The sequence below is a fragment of the Rhinopithecus roxellana genome, chromosome 20, assembly GCF_007565055.1.
Source record: "Rhinopithecus roxellana isolate Shanxi Qingling chromosome 20, ASM756505v1, whole genome shotgun sequence".
NCBI classification, from domain to species: domain Eukaryota; kingdom Metazoa; phylum Chordata; class Mammalia; order Primates; family Cercopithecidae; genus Rhinopithecus; species Rhinopithecus roxellana.
In genome coordinates this window covers 18,951,641-18,971,482 of record NC_044568.1, presented here as the reverse complement: position 1 = coordinate 18,971,482, position 19,842 = coordinate 18,951,641, and the positions used below count along the sequence as shown (strand labels likewise).

At 59.3% G+C, this 19,842-nt stretch overlaps 2 protein-coding genes and 1 long non-coding RNA gene across 16 annotated transcripts; 1 reads left to right on the top strand and 2 right to left on the bottom strand.

The window, feature by feature from the left end:
• The first annotated feature begins 2,458 nt into the window (after positions 1-2,458).
• SPATA2L (spermatogenesis associated 2 like) lies at positions 2,459-8,333 on the top strand. 2 transcript variants are annotated; one of them, XM_030925028.1, is made up of 3 exons: positions 2,459-2,849; positions 3,235-3,538; positions 6,449-8,333. In XM_030925028.1, the coding sequence occupies exons 2-3, from the start codon at positions 3,236-3,238 to the stop codon at positions 7,418-7,420; spliced, it is 1,275 nt and encodes a 424-aa protein (XP_030780888.1). In that variant the 5' UTR covers positions 2,459-2,849; position 3,235; the 3' UTR covers positions 7,421-8,333. The 2 variants fall into 2 exon arrangements, with proteins under 2 accessions (XP_030780888.1, XP_030780889.1); XM_030925029.1 differs by lacking the exon at positions 2,459-2,849 and having other exon boundaries at positions 3,179-3,538.
• On the bottom strand, positions 3,382-6,525 carry LOC115895233. Its single transcript, XR_004055430.1, has 4 exons — positions 6,431-6,525; positions 6,130-6,260; positions 5,545-5,677; positions 3,382-3,510 (listed from the first exon to the last, which is right to left on the bottom strand). It is a non-coding gene; the product is annotated as an uncharacterized LOC115895233 (long non-coding RNA).
• A 2-nt stretch (positions 8,334-8,335) lies between the features above and the next one.
• On the bottom strand, positions 8,336-18,590 carry CDK10 (cyclin dependent kinase 10). Of its 13 annotated transcripts, none has more exons than XR_004055429.1 (13): positions 18,401-18,590; positions 15,160-15,232; positions 13,808-13,930; positions 13,240-13,342; positions 12,897-12,978; positions 12,499-12,566; positions 11,298-11,350; positions 11,149-11,218; positions 10,388-10,447; positions 9,908-10,014; positions 9,676-9,815; positions 9,396-9,448; positions 8,336-9,272 (listed from the first exon to the last, which is right to left on the bottom strand). XR_004055429.1 is itself a non-coding variant. In XM_030925036.1 (13 exons), exons 1-13 carry the CDS (start codon positions 18,485-18,487, stop codon positions 9,268-9,270), a joined length of 1,041 nt encoding a protein of 346 aa, XP_030780896.1. In that variant the 5' UTR covers positions 18,488-18,587; the 3' UTR covers positions 8,336-9,267. The 13 variants fall into 13 exon arrangements, 11 of the variants coding, with proteins under 11 accessions (XP_030780896.1, XP_030780892.1, XP_030780895.1 ...); XR_004055428.1 differs by having other exon boundaries at positions 8,336-9,135; positions 18,401-18,589; XM_030925036.1 differs by having other exon boundaries at positions 9,891-10,014; positions 18,401-18,587.
• Between the last annotated feature and the right edge of the window lie 1,252 nt (positions 18,591-19,842).

Sequence of the window (19,842 nt, the reverse complement as noted above, 5' to 3'; positions counted from 1 at the left end):
GATCGCGCCTGCACTCCAGCCTGGGCGACAGAATCGTGTCTCCCTAAATTCCAGTGTTGAGATCTGAAGCCCCAGCACCTCAATGGGACTGTGTTTGGAGACAGGCTCTCTACAGAGGTGATGATGTTAAAGTAGGTCACCAGGGTATCTGCTGTCTATAGTTGGTGCCAACTGTTGGCTGGGACCTCAGGGCTGTCCGAACGACGACGTGAGGACTGGATGGGTCTCCTGGGGCTGCCGAAACGACCACAAAATGGGTGCCTTACAACAGCAGAAATGTTCTCTCTCACCATTTTGCAGGCCTGAAGTCAAAATCAAGCTGTCAGCAGGGCTGACTCCCTCTGGAGGCTTTAGGGAAGAATTCCTTTTGCCTCCAGCTTCTGGTGGCTCTAACACAGCTTGTGTTACCTTAGCTCATGCTCCCTCGTCCCACTCTGCCTCTGTCTTTAGGCGGTCTCCTCTCCTGTGCATTCATATCTAAGTTTCCCTCTTCTCATAAGGACACCAGTCATATTGGATTTAGAGGCCATGCCAACCCAGAACAACCTCATCTTATCTTGATTCTGTCTGGAAAAACTATTCCAAAAAAGTCCCAAGAATAGGCTCCAGGTGAATGTGAATTTGCAGGTGGAAGTTTGCAGCCCAAAACCTCCACACACGGCTGTGGCCTTCTCACACTAGTGGCTGGGTTCTGAGGGTATGTGTTAGTCTGTCCTCATGCTGCTGTAAACAGCTGCCTGAGGCTGGGTAATTTATAAAGAAAAGAGGTGTGATTGACTCACAGTTCCGCATGGCTGGGGAGGCCTCAGGAAACTTACAATCATGGCAGAAGGCGTCTCCTCACAGAGCGACAGGAGAGACAGTGACTGCCAAGCAAAGGGGAAAACCCCTCATAAAACCATCAGATCTCGTTCCTTTCACTATCATGAGAACAGCATGAAGCTGCCCCCATGATTTAATTATCTCCACCTGGTGCTGCCCATGACTCGTGGGATTACAATTCAAGATGAGATTTTGGGTGTGGACACAGCCAAACCATATCAGAGGCTACATATCTCAACACAAGGCTGGCGTGTGACATGTTTATGATCTAGCCTCAGAATTCACTCCATGGGTTAAGGCAGGTGCAAAAACCGGCCCAGGCCCACGGGAGGAGATCTAGGCCCACTGCTGATGGATGGGCTGGTGCCACCAAATTCAGGGAGGACGAAGGCAGAGCAGTTACCTCTACCCTCCTCCGCATCAGAAGAAGAATAAAATAAAGGAGTTGAGGCTTACGAAGTTAGCTGCCCCGAGAACTGGTGTGGACTCATGGTGGCACTGGACACCAAGGCTGAGTTCAGTAAACTGTAAGTAAAAGAGCTTCCTGTCCAGAGGTGGCCACCTAGATAGGGAGATCCACCGACTCCATTACAATTTTTTTTTTTTTTTTTTTTTTTGCAGAGTCTCCCTCTGTTGCCCAGGCTGGAGTGTAGTGGCGTGATCTTGGCTCGCTGCAACCCCAACCTCCGCCTCCCAGGTTCAAGTAATTCTCCTGCCTCAGCCTCCCGAGTAGCTGGGATAACAGACATGAGCCACGACGCCCGGCTAATTTTTGTGCTTTTAATAGAGACGGGGTTTCACCATGTTGGCCAGGCTGGTCTCGAACTCCCGACCTCAGGTGATCTGCCTGCCTTGGCCTCTCAAAGTGCTAGGATTACAGGCATGAGCCACCGCGCCACGATCACAATATTTCTAAGATGCCAGCAGGGAACTACCAAGTAAAATTTACAAGAAAAAGCGGGGACCTCGCCGCCCAGGCCCAGAGAAAGTTTCAACAAACTTGGGCCTTGGTTTTGGTGGCCTGGAGAGGTGAGGGACACAGACGTGAAGGAGCAGAGCCTGTCCAAAGCGAGGGTGTGGGGTGGGGGGGTCGCGACTGGGACCTTCAAGGGTCTCCCTCATTCTCCTCTACTTCTGGGCAATGCGAGAAAGTGTCTTTAGCACAGAACAGAGGAACCCGAAAGAAGAAAACGTTCCCGGGAAGTCGTGGCCCAGATTTAGCCTGGATGGATCTGGGGCCCAGGTCAGCTTTTAGCTTAGAGAGGGGGCGGCTTCGCCCTGCCTCAGAGACCCGCCCAGACGATGCTCTCAAGGGCGACAATGGCAAGTGCAGGAGGAGGCCGGGAAGCGGAGCCAGCAGAAATAGAATCTGAGGTCCCTGCACCCACCTGAGGCTGCTGTTTCAGACGAGGCTGAAAGACTTGTCCTTCCGCCCACCTCCCGCAAGGGGATGGCCCCGCCCAATAGGGGGAGGCCCGCCCCCGGGTCCGGCCAATCCCTCCCAGGTAGTGTAGGTGGCCCCGCCCCGCAGGAACGGCTCTTCCCAGGATCCAGCCAATCCCCGTCAGGTAATGCCGGCGGCCCCGCCCCACAGGGGACGAGCCCGTGCACCTGCTTCCTCGCGGCCGAGGCGCCTGGGGCTGGATCCCTGTCTCTTGGAGAGGAGCGGCCCAGGCACAACGTTCACTGAGTGCCTGCCATGAGCCCGCAGCCCTCGGCCCAGGGGCGTCGTGAACGATACCGGTCCCGTGAGGAGACGGGCGACGCGGTGACAGGAGGCTCTCCGGGTGCCTCGCGCAGGTGCTCGGCCGGGCGGGACGCCTCCTCTTCCCTTGCTTCCACCAGGCCCCGCCCAGGCGCAGAGGCCCCGCCCCTCCTAAATTAGCCAGAGGCGGGGCCTGTGCCAAGCCCCGCCCCTAGCGTCACGGCCGCGGACCCCGGGCGGAGCCGGCTCCCGGCGGAAGCGCGCGGCGCGCGGGGAGGCCCGAACTGAACGGCGGCGGCTGGAGACCGCTGGGGACAGACAGGTAGCGCCGTCACCCGCGGGGTCCGCAGCTCTGTCTGCCGGGCGAAGGGGCTCTGGTCGGGAGAGGGCTCAACGGGCGGAAGCGCGTGTCTAGAGAAGGGTGCAGTCGATAACCAGGGGTGCCCCTGGAAGGCCGAGGTACCCAGGCTGGAGGGAGGGGCTGGAGGTGCGGGGGCGCCCAGCTGGAGGGACCTGGATCGTTGGGTGGGCGGACAGCTGATGGGGCCGAGGTCTCCAGGGTAGGGGGTGCCGAAGGTACCAGGGGCGCCCAGCCGGTGGGGGCGGGGTCTCCAGGCTCGAGGGGTGCTGGGGACGCTGGGTGGGGGCTCGGGGAGAGGGAGGCTGGCGGGACGCGGCCGCAGGTCCCTGACCCCCGGCCCCCGCAGGATGGGCAGCAGCTCGCTGTCCGAGGACTACCGCCTGTGCCTGGAGCGCGAGCTGCGACAGGGCCGCGCGGGCGTGTGCGGGGACCCCTCGCTGCGCGCGGTGCTCTGGCAGATCCTGGTGGAGGACTTCGACCTGCACGGGGCGCTGCAGGACGACGCGCTGGCGCTGTTCACCGACGGGCTGTGGGGCCGCGCCGACCTGGCGCCCGCGCTACGCGGCCTGGCCCGCGCCTTCGAGCTGCTGGAACTCGCCGCGGTGCACCTGTACCTGCTACCCTGGAGGAAGGAGTTCACCACCATCAAGGTAGGCGCCAGGTCAGGAGGAGCGCGCCCCTCGTCCTGGCCTGCGGGTCGTGGGGCCGTCGACCATGGGGGACCACGCCTTTCGAGGGAGAGGTATCCTCAGTGCCCGGTGGGCTCCTCAAGGCTCCGAGCGCTGAGGGGTCGTGGGCGTGTGGGGGCACCCACTCCTAGGGCTGAGATCATGGGGTGGGCGAAGGCAGGCTGGATGCTGCCTACGGGGTCCTGCCCTGAGAGCTTGCGTCAGTGTCTTCCCTAAGAGGCCTCGCGGCCCCAGTTGCCATGGAAATATGAGGACGGGGCACAGAAGGGACTTGAGGTCCCGTGGTCATCCTAGTTCCTCTAGGATATGGGCCAATCCCATTTGCAGAGGAGGACAGCAGATGGGTGCATCCCTGTGAAGTCTCAGGGCTGGCACAGACCTAGTGAACTCCTCCGCCTGGGGCCGGAGGCTGTGCCCAGGGCTGGAGGCTGTGCCCTAGGGCTGGCCTGGCTCCTCTAGGTGAGCTCCTGGCGGCAGGAGGGGCCAGGGCCGCCGGGAGCTCTGAGCTAATTCGGAAGAGTAGGAAGCCGATGACGTTACTGCGCACGTGGGCGAGCTACGCCTCCGCCGGTTGCCATGGCAGCGGCCGTCTCTCCGCGGCTCCCCGGGGACACCTGCTGGTCGGAGGGGCCAGGACTCTCATTCATGCGAGAGACGGACAGGCCCGCCCTTGAGGCCTCCCAGCGGGGCAGGGCAGGGGAATAACCGGCTTCAGTGCTGGGCAGCCCTGGTTTGGACCTAGTCCTGCTGCCTCCTGGCGGGGAGGCCTTGGCCAAGTTAGCTAATCTCGGCCCCTTTCCTCCCCTGAGACAGGGACACAAGAACAGTCCAGTTCATGGGGCCAGAGGAATGAATCGAAGCCCCGAGCTGAGTGCTGCAGGCCCTGGGTGCTCCACATGTGGGCCGTGTCATGCCATTAGATGCTGGGAGTGCCTGAGTTAGGGAATTTTAGAGTCAGGAGACGCTCGCAGTGATTGTCCTGAGGTTCCTTTAGTTCTTCACTTAACTGTAGGCTAGAAAGCACTCACCCTTGGCTGGGCGCGGTGGCTCACGCCTGTAATCCCAGCACTTTGGGAGGCTGAGGTGGGCGGATCACGAGGTCAGGGGTTCGAGACCAGCCTAACCAATATGGTGAAACCTCATCTCTTTAAAAAATACAAAAATTAGCCAGGCGCGGTGGCTCACGCCTGTAATCCCAGCACTTTGGGCGCCAAGACAGGCGGATCACGAGGTCAGGAGATTGAGACCATCCTGGCCCAACACGGTGGAAACCCCGTCTCTACTAAAAAATACAAAAAAATTAGCCGGCTAGGTGGGCGGGCACCTGTAGTCCCAGCTACACTGAGGCTGAGCAGAGAAGGCGTGAACCCCCCGGAGGCCAGAGCTTGCACTAGCGAGATCGTGCCACTGCCACATCCCAGCCTGGCGACAGATCGCTCGATCCCATCTCAAAAAAAAAAAAAAAAAATGGCCGCGCGGAGCTCAAGCCTGTAATCCCCGCACTTTGGGAGGCCGAGACGGGCGGATCACGAGGTCAGAGATCTAGACATCCTGGCTAATAACGGTGAACCCCGTCTCTACTAAAAAAATACAAAACTAGCCGGGCGCGTGGCGGGCGCTTTAGTCCAGCTACTCGGGAGGCTGAGGCAGGAGAATGGCGGGAAACCCTCGAGGCGGAGCTTGCAGTGAGCTGTAGATCCGCCACTGCACTCCAGACTCCCAGCCCTGGGCGACAGGCGAGACTTCGTCTTTCAAAAAAAAAAAAAAAAAAAAAAAAAAAAAAAAAAATTAGCTGGGCTGCGGTGGTACATGCCTGTAAACTTCCAGCTACTCAGGAGGACCTGGAGGCCAGGAGAATCACTTGAAACCTGGGAGGTGGAGGCTGCAGTTAGCCAAGATTGTGCCATTGCACTCCAGCCTGGTGACGGAGCGAGACTCTGTCTCAAAGAAGAAAAAAAAGCACTCACCCTTCTGCTATCCCATGGCTGTCAGCCCAGTGCACGGACAGCCTCTGTAGAGCTCTGGAAACAGATGTTGCACCCCCGTGGTGGAATACCACACAGCAGGGGGAATGAATGCTAGAGCTTCCGTCCTGATCTTCTAGAATGGAAAAGAACAAAGTTCAGAACAACACGTTTAAGAGGCTACCTGTCTAGCTTTGGTTAGAAACCTTACAAAGAAAAGAGGTGGAAAAAAAAGGGGGTGGGCTACCTCATAAGAGGGCAAACAAAATCTGTATGGGCAAATACATTCAAAACTAGATTAGGCCATCTCCAGGGGTGAAGGGAGTGGTGGGAACCCAGAGCAGTGGAATTTCTCAGTAAGCTCTTTCTTTTGTTCTGATTCGTGAGCCAGGTTAATGTATTAGTTGTTTCTTCCATTAAATTTTAAGAAATTCGGCGGGGCATGGTGGCTCACACCTGTAATTCCAGCACTTGGGAGGCCAAGGCGGGGGGATCATGAGGTTAAGAGATTAAGACCTTCCTGGTCAACATGGTGAAACCCCGTCTCTACTAAATACACAAAACTTAGCAGGGCATGGTGGCGTGCACCTGTAATCCCAGCTACTCGGGAGGCTGAGGCAGGAGGATTGCTTGAACCTGGGAGGCAGAGGTTGTAGTGAGCCGAGATTGCACCACTGCACTCCAGACAGTACAGCAGTGGTCTGCACTTTTGAGACTGTCTTGAAAAAAAAAAAAAAAAGAAATTCTCATGTTTGGGCCTGGCCCAGACTGGCTAAGCCTAGTCTCTGGGGTTGGGCCTGAGCATCAAAAGCTGCCAAGGCCTGAGCCGACAGATCCCGGACCCACTGTATCCTAGGGTCCGGCCTATGGGAGGGTGGGCAGCACTGACCGGGCCACTCCCTTGCAGACATTCTCCGGGGGCTACGTGCACGTGCTGAAGGGTGTGCTCTCAGACGACCTCCTCCTGAAGAGCTTCCAGAAGATGGGCTACGTGCGCAGGGACAGCCACCGGCTCATGGTGACCGCCCTGCCCCCTGCCTGCCAGCTGGTGCAGGTGGCCCTGGGCTGCTTCGCTCTCCGGCTGGAGTGTGAAATCCTGGGCGAGGTGCTGGCCCAGCTGGGCACCAGTGTACTACCAGCTGAGGAGCTGCTGCAGGCACGGCGTGCCAGCGGGGACGTGGCCTCCTGTGTGGCCTGGCTGCAGCAGCGGCTGGCCCAGGACGAGGAGCCTCCACCCCTGCCCCCCCGAGGCTCCCCTGCTGCTTACAGGGCCCCACTGGACTTGTATCAGGACCTGCAGGAGGACGAGGGGTCGGAGGACGCCAGCCTGTATGGGGAGCCGTCACCAGGCCCTGACTCACCCTCGGCGGAGGTGGCCTACAGGCCACCACTGTGGGAGCAGAGTGCCCAACTATGGGGCACTGGGGGCCGGGCCTGGGAGCCCCCAGCTGAGGAGCTGCCGCAGGCCGGCAGCCCACCCTATGGGGCCTTGGAGGAGGGGCTAGAACCAGAACCCTCCGCCTTCTCCTTCCTCTCTCTGCGCCGTGAGCTGAGTAGGCCTGGGGACCTGGCCACCCCCGAAAGCTCTGCAGGGGCCAGCCCGAGGCGTATTCGGGCAGAGGGGGTACCAGCCTCAGCCTATAGGTCTGTCTCTGAGCCCCCAGGCTACCAGGCACACAGCTGCCTGTCCCCTGGCGCCCTGCCCACCCTCTGCTGTGACACCTGTCGCCAGCTGCATGCTGCCCACTGTGCAGCCCTGCCCGCCTGCCGCCCGGGCCACTCGCTGCGTGTGCTGCTTGGTGACGCCCAGCGGCGCTTGTGGCTGCAGCGTGCACAGATGGACACTCTGCTCTACAGCAGTCCTGGAGCCCGGCCCTAGGCCAGCGGCCCCAGGTCAAGGGCTCTTGGGAGACAGCTCCCGTGGTGCTTTTCTCTTTGCTGGCGAGGGGACTGGGCCTCTGGTTGCCTTGTCCCTGGGGGAGCTCTGGGCACAGCAGGGGTTGGAGTCCAGGCCAACCCCTGCTGGAGGTGGGACTCTGTACATGGAAAGCTCCGAGGGCAGTAGGCCTAAGCTGGCCAGCAGGAGCCTTTCCACATTTCCCCGCCCTCGGAACCCAGACACATGCCCACATGTGCTGGGTAGAGGGGTCCAGCCTGTTCCAGCCAGTGCCTGAACCTGTCTCTGAGGAGGACACTGTGCCCCAAGGCCTGCGGCTCCAGGCCCACTCCCTGTAGGATAGGGCTCAGGACTTGGTCCTCCACATGTCCCAGGGATTCTCCACACGGGTGTCCTCAAGGGCCTCTTGGTGACACCAAGGTCCCCCCGCCAAGCTCTGCTGGGGCCGATCTGCGGGGCTCTGCTGGGTGCATGGCTTACCTGGCTTCGGGGATCCCAGCCCTTCCCTTGGGTGGCTCAGCAGCTGGGGCCACAGAAAGGAAAGGACCTAACCTCAAACCAGATGTGGAGGTGCCTGAGAGCCGCAGGAACGGGCAGCAGACAGCTGGGAAGGCCTGAGCGTCCCTGCTGCTGGGCAGAGGGGCTGTAGGCAGGACACCCAGGCGGCTGGGTCTTGGTCAGTCCAGTGGTAACGATGCCCCTCCCCTCCCCTTGGGTGCAGCCCACAGGCTGGAAAGGAGATGGCTCTGCCCTAACCTCGGGTCTGGCGAGGGAGGGGGCAGGGTGCATCCACTGAAGCTGAGCCTGCTCTCCCTACCCTCCTCCCCACCCTTTCCTCCCCAGCACACTCAGAGGGATGGTCAGCATCAGAGCACATTAAACGCTGGTAAAACCATGTCTGTTAAGAAAGCTTTTATCCAACAAGAGCCTAGTTTTGCTCTGCATCTGAGCCATCAGCCCCCGTTGGGGCCTCCGTGGGGAGCGGGGATATAGCTCAGCCCCCAGCCCAGGGCTCTTGGTGGTCTTGGGGCATCCTCAATTGTGGCTCCCACCCCACACCTTGTCCCTCTTGTCCTCATCTGGAGTCCTGCCAGGCCCACCTGGGGTCACCACAGCCAACCCATGCACGGGGCAGCCCCAGGCCCGAGGGGGGATACGAAGGTCTTCTGGGCCCGCTGATCCCAGGCCAGCATCCACCACAACTCGACGACAGCGAGGGTACTGCAGCCGCCACTCCTCCCAAGAAGCAGTGGTCCCATGCTTCCAGTACAGCGAGGGGAAGAACCGCAGGAGACCCCTCAGTGGTCCCATGTTTCCAACACAGCAGGACCCCTGCGGCCACAGATGGGGCCACCAGACCCACCCTTCCAGGGTGCACGGGCTGGAAGCCCCCTCCCGCGTCGCCCTGCATTCATGCCCTGCCTGTTTTTGGGGGCAGTAGTGGGTTCAGGGCAGACAGTGGGAGGAAGTCAGTGGAGGAAGTCAGTCAAGGGGATGAGCTGGGTCCCAGGCACCTCGTCAGCTCATACTAGCACCCTTCACGGACACCGCTGCCCGGAAGACGTGGTGTGGGAATACAGGCGTATGCCAGGCCCACCGTCAGGGTTTACAGCGCTTGCTCTGGCCTTCAGAGGTGGCCGGGGCGGCCCGCTTGTTGCGGTGATGGGGAAAGGTGGGCATGAGCTCCGGCTCACAGGCTGCAGGGAGAAGGGTGGCTCAGTGCTGGGCAGGGCAGGGACCCAGATAGGGGAAGCAGGCCCAGGTCTGAGTCCAGCTCTGCCTCTGGACCTGGCCCTCGGCTGTCTGCGCCTCCACATGCCCCTGTCCTCTTACCCTAGAAAGGGGGTGCCATCAGTGAGGGCACCAGGCCAATTCACCACCACCCACTCCCGGCAAAATAGGCTCCCAGCCGTTTTTGCTCCCTGCAGAGCGAGTCTGAGGAACCCTGGACACTCACGTAGGGGCTTCTCCTTGAAGTAGGAGCTCTCCAGGCAGTCCCCGGCCGTCGCCCTGGAGGAGGCAGCCTGCATTAGTGCGACTTGTGAGTCCGGCTTTCTCATCTCCCACCCAGCTGAGCAGCTGTGATTCAAGTTCTTAAAGGAAGCCTGGGGGCCAGAAACCGCTCTGAGCGGCTGTGCCTGGGGAGGGGCCTCTCCGCCGCAGTGAGGCTGGGCTCTGGGAAACGGTCTCAACAGTGTGGGTGATGGGGGCCCCTGCCCCCCATGCAGAGACAGCACCTTTTCTTAGGGTCGTACATGAACAGGAAGTGCAGCAGACGCAGACCGGCCTCCGACAGCCACGGGAACTTGTGCTTCAGGTTGTTGTAGGGCTGCTTGCGGAGGCTGTACTGGCCGACCAGCGGCAGCTTGGAAAAGCCCTATGGGAGGCAGGAGCTGAGGCACAGAGGGCGTGGGCACGGGCAGGGGGCTGCGGGTCTGCCCAGGACACCCACCGGCCAGATGTTCTCACTGGGTGTCCCCAGCAGCTGCACGATCAAGTCAATCTGGTGGATCTCGGAAGTGCCAGGGAGAAGGGGCTTGTGGGCCAGCAGCTCGGCCAGGATGCAGCCTACGGCCCTGCAGAGAACAGTGGACCTCACTGCGGCCAGACCTCTGCTGACCCCGCCAGCGCGAGGCACGCTGGATCAGGGACACTGTGAAGGATAAAGGATAGGCAGGGACCACTGGCTCCCCTCCCGGGCCCTGCAGGCCTCCGGGTGACAAGGGCAGGGGCAGGTGTGCCTCCTGCAGACCTCTGTGCTCCACAGCAAGCTAAGTTCTCACACCTCCTCTTGCGTTCCCAGGCTCAGGCCCACCTCCCTGGGAGCGGGAGGCTGGCAAAGACCCCACTGCCGTCCTGCCCCTCCCCTGAGGCTGAGCTCAGGAACCAGGTGCCCCAGCTCCCATCCCAGCCCTTCCGGAGGCCCCGGGAGCAGTAACCACTCCTCACCACATGTCAATGCTGGTGGTCTGCGTGGTGGTTCCCAACAGCAGTTCGGGGGCTCGGTACCTGCACAAAGCAGCACCCACCTCAGTACAGCCGGCTCCTCTCCCCCAGCCCAAGCCTCCACAGGGCACAGCCTTCCTGAGAGCCTGTGGTGACCTGGAAACCTGTCCCAACTGGGACTACCCTCTGCCCCAAGCCCTGCAGATCTAGGTAGCGCGCACAGCAACGGCTGCCAGTGGCAGCACGTGCAGCGGCGTCCTGCGAGTCGCAGGGACCACAGACCCTCAGCACACAGTCACACCAGCCACCACCAACCTGTTCTCAGATGGGGACTACACGACATGTGGTGTCCTGACCTGTGTCTGACCAACTCTGATGTTCAGCCCTTGCTAAGCACGACCCTGTTTGGCTGAAAGTATCCGAGAGGAAGCAGCAGGGAAAGCATGCAAGCTGCCCATCCTTCAGTCTGTGAAGCAGCCTTCCCTCCAGAGATGCTTTCCCGGCCACAGTGTGTTTCTGGCTCTCAGGGCGAGGTGTGTCTCAGCTAGGCAGGTCCCTTGACGCCACTGAGCCCGGCTCTCACCATTTTGTGTGACAGCCCTGCTGTGTCCTGGAGGCTGTCCTAGACCCAGCGTTTATGAGTTTGCACAAACCCTACAGCTTAACATTCCCAAGGTCATTTGCAGCTTCAGCCTGACATCGCAAGGAGCCCTCCACCAGGCAGGCCTGGTCCCCAGCGGCCACCACGCTTCAGAAGGACTCACCAGAGAGTGACCACCTTGGGGGTCATTGGCTTTACTGGGACACCGTAGGCCCGGGCCAAGCCGAAATCCGCTGCAGCAGAAAGGGGAGTGTGTGTCACCAAGTGAGGGCTCACAATCTAGGGACAGGGCCTGGCACAAGTTGCACCCACCTGTCTTCACACAGCCCTTGTCAGTCATGAGCAAGTTGGAAACCTTCAAGTCCCTGTGATAGAAAGATAGTGACAGGTGGTTCCCAGAGGGTGAGGGCCACTGGGGGGATGAGACCTCCCCCACGGCACTGATGCCCACACCAGAGGGTGAGGGCCACCAGGGGATAAGACCTCTCCCACAGCACTGATGTCCATAGACTTCCTGCACGTTTCCTCATGTTTGGGCTTTTTAGTATCTTTTTTTTTGAGACAGAGTCTCGTACTGTTGCCCAAGCTGGAGTGCAATGGCGCGATCTCGGCTCACTGCAAGCTCCACCTCCCGGGTTCATGCCATTCTCCTGCCTCAGCCTCCTGAGCGGCTGGGACTACAGGCACCCGCCACCAAGCCTGGCTAATTTTTTTTTTTTTTTTTTTTTTTTTTTTTTAGTAGAGATGGGGTTTCACCGTGTTAGCCAGGATGGTCTCAATCTCCTGATCTCGTGATCCGCCCGCCTCGGCCTCCCAAAGTGCTGGGATTACAGGCTTGAGCCACCGCGCCCGGCCTAGTATCTTTATTATTTTTTCATGAACCCATACATGCTCTTAATGTTTGAGCCTTTTAAAAATGGGAGTGCGGCCGGGCGCGGTGGCTCAAGCCAGTAATCCCAGCACTTTGGGAGGCCGAGACGGGCGGATCACGAGGTCAGGAGATCGAGACCATCCTGGCTAACACGGTGAAACCCCGTCTCTACTAAAAAAAATACAAAAAGCTAGCCGGGCGAGGTGGCGGGCGTCTGTAGTCCCAGCTACTCGGGAGGCTGAGGCAGGGAGAATGGCGTAAACCCGGGAGGTGGAGCTTGCAGTGAGCTGAGATCCGGCCACTGCACTCCAGCCCGGGCGACAGAGCGAGACTCCGTCTCAAAAAAAAAAAAAAAAAAAAAAAAAGGGGGAGTGCATGGCCAGGCACGGTGGCTCCCACCTGTAATCCCAGCACTTTGGGAGGCCCAGGTGGGTGGCTCACTTGAGCCCAGGTGTTTGAGACCAGCCTAGGCAACACAGAGAGACCCGTTCTCTGTTTTAGAATAAAACACAAATGAAGTGCAAGCAGTGGGCAGGCTGCTGCAGCTGGAAACCCTTGAGCTTTTAGTAACTTTCCATAGGAGGCAGCAGAGTCAGGCCTCAGCCGAATCTGTGCTTCCGACTCTGGCAAGCTGTCACCCACCTGTGGATGATAAAGTTCCTGTGCAGATACTGGAGGCCCCGTAGCACCTGCAGCACGATGCACTTGACCTGTGTAGAGGGTCAGAGGTGCCAGTCAGGCTGAGCCTGCAGGGAAGCCCGGCCGAGCCCTGCCATACCCACACTGGCCAGCAGGACTGGCAGTCACAACAGCCCAGGAAACCAGTGCCCTCACAAGGCTCTCGGCCCCGGGGCTGCATGCTCCCAGCAGATGCCCCCACCACAGGAATTCTATCCCATTGAAGCTCACTGACACACTGGGAGGTGGAGGCAGAGGCATCAGCAGCTCTGCAAGTCCCCAGGTGGCCCTGTTTTGTTATAAATGTGCACCACAAGGGCCCACGAAGCCCATTCCCCCACCCCAGGCCCTCTGCCACGCACTTGGGCCTCCGAGAAGGGTGTTGGCATATTTTCCAGGAGGCTGGCCAGGTCCTGCTCACAGTAACCCATCACCAGGAAGATGCTAGAAGAAACAGAAGATGCATACCACCCTCCGGCCTTCTCCTAAGGGGTCAAAGTGGACCCTCCCCTGCTGCAGGAGGGGACACGGGCAGGACAACCTGTGTCCACCTCTGACAATGGGCTGAGCCAGGCAGTGAGGTGGGGCCATCTCTTCTCTGACAACCTCATGCCCAGTGACACTTCAGTCCTCACTCTGTGCAACACCTCTAGCCCAAGATACATGCTCCCTGGGGCCCGATGCACGGAGCAGGAGACCGCGTACCTCTCCAGGTGGCTCCCCACAACCACCTCCTTCAGCTCCACGATGTTGGGGTGACGCAGGCGGAGCAGCAGCGTGATCTCCCGCAGGCTGCTGATGGGGATGCCTGGGGAGGGAGGTGGCCTCAGTGAACCCCACCCCAGTGATGACGGGGACGCCCCAACCCCAGCCACTCCCGGGGCTTCATGAACACCTGATGCCAGTCGCTGCAGCTGTCCCCACCTCAGGGAGGATCCGGGCGACCCCAATAAGCACTTTTAACTCTTTGTTGACCAAATACGCATCAGCACCTCTCTAGCCACCGTGGATATCCGTCTGGGGGGTGGCAGGGCCCTGCCTACGCAGGCAGGTGCTGGGGGTGGAGGGGAGAGCAGAGCTGAGCCTGCAGTGAGGGGGGCTCACCAGACAGGAGGGGGAGGAGGGGATGGAGACCGCAGAGCCCTCCTGGCAGACAGCTGAGGCTGCGTGTGGACCTGGGGGTGACGCGCTGGGCCACACCAGAACCCGCCCAGAGGATGGCCCCCTACAGCCACCGTGCAGTCGCTCTGAGGAAACTTCAGGTAACTCACACCTTTCTGCCTCCTCCCAGTGTGAGGTCCCAGCACCCCATCTTCCTGCTCACCATCCTTCTCCTTGTCCATCCGTACCTTCTTCAGTGCGACAATCTCATCTGTCTGGGTGTCCCGGGCCCGATCTGCAATGGAAACGCATCAGTGACGACGTCCATCTCGATGCCCCTCGTGGGCCCCCTAGTGCTGCACAGGAACCTCTCCGTGAGCCACAGGGGTCCCTGTTCTTTCCTCTGACAACCTCCTGCCCGTGACACTCAATCCTCACTCTGTGCAACACTTCTAGCCCGAGACACCTGCTCTCTGGGGGGTTTCCTCATTTGAACTGCGCAGGGGGTGCCCAGCTTTGCTCTGTGCTGGACCCTGGCCTCCAGCCACTCAGTTCTGTGGCTCCAGGCTCTCCCTGTGCGCCTCCTCAGCACGCAGATCACAGCTTTGAGCTCTTGTAATGTCCTAAAAGCAAGTAAGGTACTCTATGCAGAAAAAAGTGAACCTTATTTTGTGTGAAGATGGCTCTACACAACACCGTGCCAATGTGTGCAGCTTCCAGAATGATCTATGCCAATTTCACAGCTGTTATGAGCTTCAGTTGTGTGTGGTGGTTTTGGTTTTTTTTGAGACAGGGTCTCCCTCTGTTGCCAAGGCTGGAGTGCAGTGGCGCGATCACAGCTCACTGCAGCCTCAAACTCCTAGGCTTCGCCAGGTGCAGTGGCTCACACCTGTAATCTCAGTGCTTTGGGAGGCTGAGGCAGGAGGATCATTTGAGCCCAGAAGTTCAAGACCAGCCTGGGCAACATAGGGAGATCCCATCTCTACCAAAAATCAAAAAATCAGCCAGGTGTGATTCTGTACTCTTATGGTCCCAGATACTCAGGAGGCTGAGGTGGGAGGATCACTTGAGCCTGGGAGGTCGAGGCTGCAGCGAGCTGTGATGATGCCACTGCACTCCCGCCTGGGCAACAGAGCAAAATCCACCTCAAAAACAAACAAAAAGAAAAACCACCTGGGCACAGGTGACCCCTCCAGAGTTGCTGAGGTTACAGACATGAGCGTCGTGTCCAGCTCCTGCTGCTTCTGGAAAGTTCTGTATTTTATTTCTCTGACAGTTCTCTCTACTCTGCAGTGACACATTTGGTTTATGGGCATTAGCAACTGGATGCTTCCGTTTATCCAGAAATGGTGTAACATTTGTCATAACTACACCAGGAATTAAAGTTGCGAACAAGCTTCTGCCCTGGTTTAGAGCACAGGGTCTGAGTCCCATCCAGCCCAACGCAGCTGCTGCTTCGACAGTCTCGTCCCACATTGTCACAGCCACGAGCTGCGACTACACGCTCTGGCCTCGGTCACTCACACACAATGCCGTAGGTACCCTCTCCAATGCGGTTCAGCTTCTCAAACTCCTTCACACTCCGGCATCGTCCCAGCTGAAAAAGAAGGGTGTTGCCAGTGTGGAAATTTGGTAGCTGATGGAACAACCGAGGAAATTTCAACGGAATTTGTACCAGGGAGCCCACTCACGTTTTGCTCAACAAACAGAAAGGCAACCACACGCTTGGGCTGTTTTTTTTTTTTTTTGAGATGGAGTCTCGCTCTGTCACCCAGGCTGGAGTGCAGTGCCGTGATCCTGGTTCACCACAAGCTCCTCCTCCCGGGTTCACGCCATTCTCCTGCCTCAGCCTGCTGAGGAGCTAGGACTACAGACACCCACCGCCCTGCCCAGCTAATTTTTTTTTTTTTTTGTATTTTTAGTAGAGACGGGGTTTCACTGTGTTAGCCAGGATGGTCTCAATCTCCCGACCTCATAATCCGCCCACCTCGGCCTCCCAAGGTGCTGGGATTATAGGCGTCAGCCACCGCGCCCAGACTTTTTTCTTTTTTTGAGACTGAGTCTTGCTCTGTTGCCCAGGCTGGAGTGCATGCAGTGGCAAGATCTTGGTTCCATGTAAGCTCCACCTGCCGGGTTCAAGTGATTCTCCAGCCTCAGCCTCCTGAGTAGCTGGGACTGCAGGAATGTGCCACAACCGGCCAATTTTCTATTTTTAGAAGAAACAGGGTTTCACCATGTTGGCCAGGATGGTCTCGATCTCTTGACTGTCATGCACGTCCTTGTGAAAAGACCACCAAACAGGCTTTGTGTGAGCAATAAAGCTTTTTAATCACCTGGGTGCAGGCGGGCTGAGTCTGAAAAGAGAGTCAGCGAAGGGAGATAAGGGTGGGGCCGTTTCATAGGATTTGGGTAGGTAAAGGAAAATTACAGTAGAAAGGGGGTTGTTCTCTGGTGGGCAGGAGTGGGGGTCACAAAGCGCTCAATGGGGGAGTTTTTTGAACCAGGATGAGCCAGGAAAGGGAATTTCACAAGGTAATGTAATCACTTAGGGCAAGGACCAGCCATTTTCACTTGTTTTGTGATTTTTCAGTTACTTCAGGCCATCTGGGCGTACAGGTGCAAGTCCCAGGGGATGCAATGGCTTGACTTGGGCTCAGAGACCTGACACTGACCTCAAGTGACTCACCCGCCTTGGCCTCCCAAAGTGCTAGGATTACAAGCATGAGCCACCGTGCCTCGCCTCTTGGGTTTTTCTGATGAGAAAAAGTGGTGACGATACTGGGCCAATGCTTTGCAAGAAATATCAGAGGCGGCCACTCAGATACTCCCTTTCAATCCCATGTACAAAACTCCATCTGCGGCAGAGGCTGCTGTCCCAGCATCCCTGTGTCACTACCTCCTGTGAGATATGAAACGCTACCCAGTGGCGTCTGGCCTTGGGAGGTGAGCTGAAGGGACTGTGTGACTTCCAGGTGAAAGGAAGCTTTCATCTCTCCTCGCCTCAGTGACGGGAAGACAAACAGAACCAGAATGCCTGGCCCACCTGTGCAAAACAACTGCTTCTCTCCAGAATGTTAGGGAAGAGTGAAGAAAGGCATCATCTCACTTAAGGCCCTATATTTTGGGGTCTCTGTCCTAGTAGAGTCTGTACCCTTCTCCATGGATCTAAGAAGTACATGTAGGCGGGGGGAAGTAGATCACACCTGTAATCCCAGCACTTTGGGAGGCCGAGGCGGGCAGATCACGAGGTCTGGAGATGGAGACCATCCTGGTGAACACGGTGAAACCCCATTAACTCTACTAAAAATATGAAAAAATTAGCCGGGCGTGGTGACGGGCACCTGTAGTTCCAGCTACCCGGGAGGCTGAGGCAGAAGAATGGCGTGAACCCGGGAGGTGCAGCTTGCAGTGAGCCAAGACTGCGTCACTGCACTCAAGCCTGGGTGACAGAGTGAGACTCCGTCTCCAAAAAAAAAAAGTAAAAAGCACACGTACCAAGGTTTGAAACCTCACAGCCCTCATTTCCCGGCTTCCCTTCTCTTAACCCTCAGTCTCAAACCTGGGCTCAAGTAATCCTCCCAGTTCAGCCTCCCAGACTGCTGAGATGACAGGTGTGAGCCACTGGCCAGCCTTTGTTCTCAGTCTGATTCTTTCCTGACACCTGGGGACCAAGTCAGAAGCCTCTGGCCTGGCACTCACTGGTGGCCTAGCCTCAACCTCCCTTTCCCGCCTTAATCTCCCTTCTCACATCCTCTGCTCGTGCTCTTCTCCACACCCTTCTTATTTCTGGGTGTCCAAATCCTTGTCACATTTCCTGAACTCAAAGAAAGGCCATGCCAGGCCGGATGCGGTGGCTCACGCCTGTAATTCCAGCACTTTGGGAGGCCAAGGCGGGAAGATCACTTGAGCCCAGGAGGCTGACGATGCACCGAGCCCTGATCAAGCCACTACATTCTAGCCTGGGCGAGAGCGCGAGACCCTGTCTCAAAAAAAAAAAAAAAAAAGGAAAAGCCAAATCACTACTTCACCCCAGAGTCCAGCACGGGACTCTCAACGCGGTGAGCGCCTGCTGCACGTCTGAATGAGCCAAGTGTGGCTCCTGTTGTCATCCAGCCACGATCTCTTAATGATTCTTACGGAACACGTGGCTTGTCCTCTTAGAGCACCAGCCAGCAGTTAAAACACAAACCAGCGGCCAAAGTTCAAGCCTGTCCGTCCCCACCAGCCGTGCACTTGGGCGACATCGCCCAACGCCCCGAGGCTCCCTCCTGGTCTCGGCAGACGGAGGCACCGGCACCTCTGCAAGGGCCGCGCGCCAGGGCTCGCGTGAAGCCGCCAGGCAGCGCCGGAGCCCGCTCGATGCAGCCCAACCCCAGCGGGAGCCTTCAAGCCCCAACTCGTCGCGCGAGTCAATTCTTCCCAGAAGCAAGCGGCTCGCGGCTCAGCCTGCAAAGCCCGACCCGGCGCTGAACTCAGCAGCGCCCGAGCTGGAGCCCGGAGCCTGCTCTCCCCACGGCGCGGGCCCGTCTCTCTGCGGGCGCGAGGCATCCCCGAGCCCGTCCCGGCCCCCCGAGATCTCCGGGGACCGCCCGTGCGAGTCCCGAGCCCGCCCCGCCCCCCGCCCCCGCCGCGGGGAACTCTGGGACTGTCGCTCCCGCCCGTGCCGGAAGCTTCGGCGCAGCAGCGCGACACGAGACTCCCCAGGCCCTGCCAAGCAGTGCCGCTAGCGAAGCGGGCAGAGCTGCCCAGGGGGTCCCTCGCGCACCCTGTGTTCCGGAGGCACCGTGAAGAAGCCCTCCTTACGAATACACTTCAGACGGATCTGCTCCGACTCTAGGTCTGGCTCCGCCATGCCCAGCGCTGGCCACGCCTCCTGTGCGCGCAGGCGCAGACGCCGACGGCCCCGCGGCGCGGGCGCCAAAGCTCCTTTCCGGGCTTCCTCTCCTTACCAACGGTTACCAAGAGAAGCTCCCGCGGGTCCGCCCTAGGCGCTCCGCCCCAGGGACCCGCTCCGACTGCTGCAGTTCGGGCCTTATTTTAGGGTGAATCCCGGGCACCCGACCCGGCTGCGCCGTAGTGGGAGGCCACGGCGATTATCCAGGTGAAGGTCTTCCAGGTGAGATGGGGTCCCCTAGGTAAGAGGGTGTTCCAGGTGGGAGTCCTTCATATGGCGAGGTCCTCTAGGTGGGGGTGAGAGGGTCCTCCAGGCAAGAGTCCTCCAGGTAAGAGGGTCCTCCAGGTCAGAGGGTCCCCCAGGTGAGGGTCCTCCAGGTCAGACGGTCCCCCAGGTGAGGGGTCCTCCAGGTCAGAGGGTCCCCCAGGTGAGGGGTCCTCCAGGTCAGAGGGTCCCCCCAGGTGCCCAGTGAGGGTCCTCCAGGTCAGAGGGTCCCCCAGGTGAGGGGTCCTCCAGGTCAGAGGGTCCCCCAGGTGAGGGTCCTCCAGGTGAGACGGTCCCCCAGGTGAGGGGTCCTCCAGGTCAGAGGGTCCCCCAGGTGAGGGGTCCTCCAGGTCAGAGTCCTCCAGGTGAGGGGTCCTCCAGGTCAGAGGGTCCCCCAGGTGAGGGGTCCTCCAGGTCAGAGGGTCCCCCAGGTGAGGGGTCCTCCAGGTCAGAGGGTCCCCCAGGTGAGGGGTCCTCCAGGTGAGACGGTCCCCCAGGTGAGGGGTCCTCCAGGTCAGAGGGTCCCCCAGGTGAGGGGTCCTCCAGGTCAGAGGGTCCCCCAGGTGAGGGGTCCTCCAGGTCAGAGGGTCCCCCAGGTGAGGGGGTCCTCCAGGTCAGAGTCCTCCAGGTGAGGGTCCTCCAGGTTAGAGGGTCCCCCAGGTGAGGGGTCCTCCAGGTCAGAGTCCTCCAGGTGAGGGGTCCTCCAGGTGAGGGTCCCCCAGGTGAGGGGTTCTCCAGGTAAGGGGGTCCCCCAGGTGAGAGGGTCCCCCAGGTGAGGGGTCTTCCAGGTCAGAGGTCCTCCAGGTCAGAGTCCTCCAGGTGAGGGTCCTCCAGGTTAGAGGGTCCCCCAGGTAAGGGGTCCTCCAAGTCAGAGTCCTCCAGGTGAGGGGTCCTCCAGGTGAGGGTCCCCCAGGTGAGGGGTTCTCCAGGTAAGGGGGTCCCCCAGGTGAGAGGTTCCCCCAGGTGAGGGGTCCTCCAAGTCAGAGTCCTCCAGGTGAGGGGGTCCTCCAAGTCAGAGGTCCTCCAGGTCAGAGTCCTCCAGGTGAGGG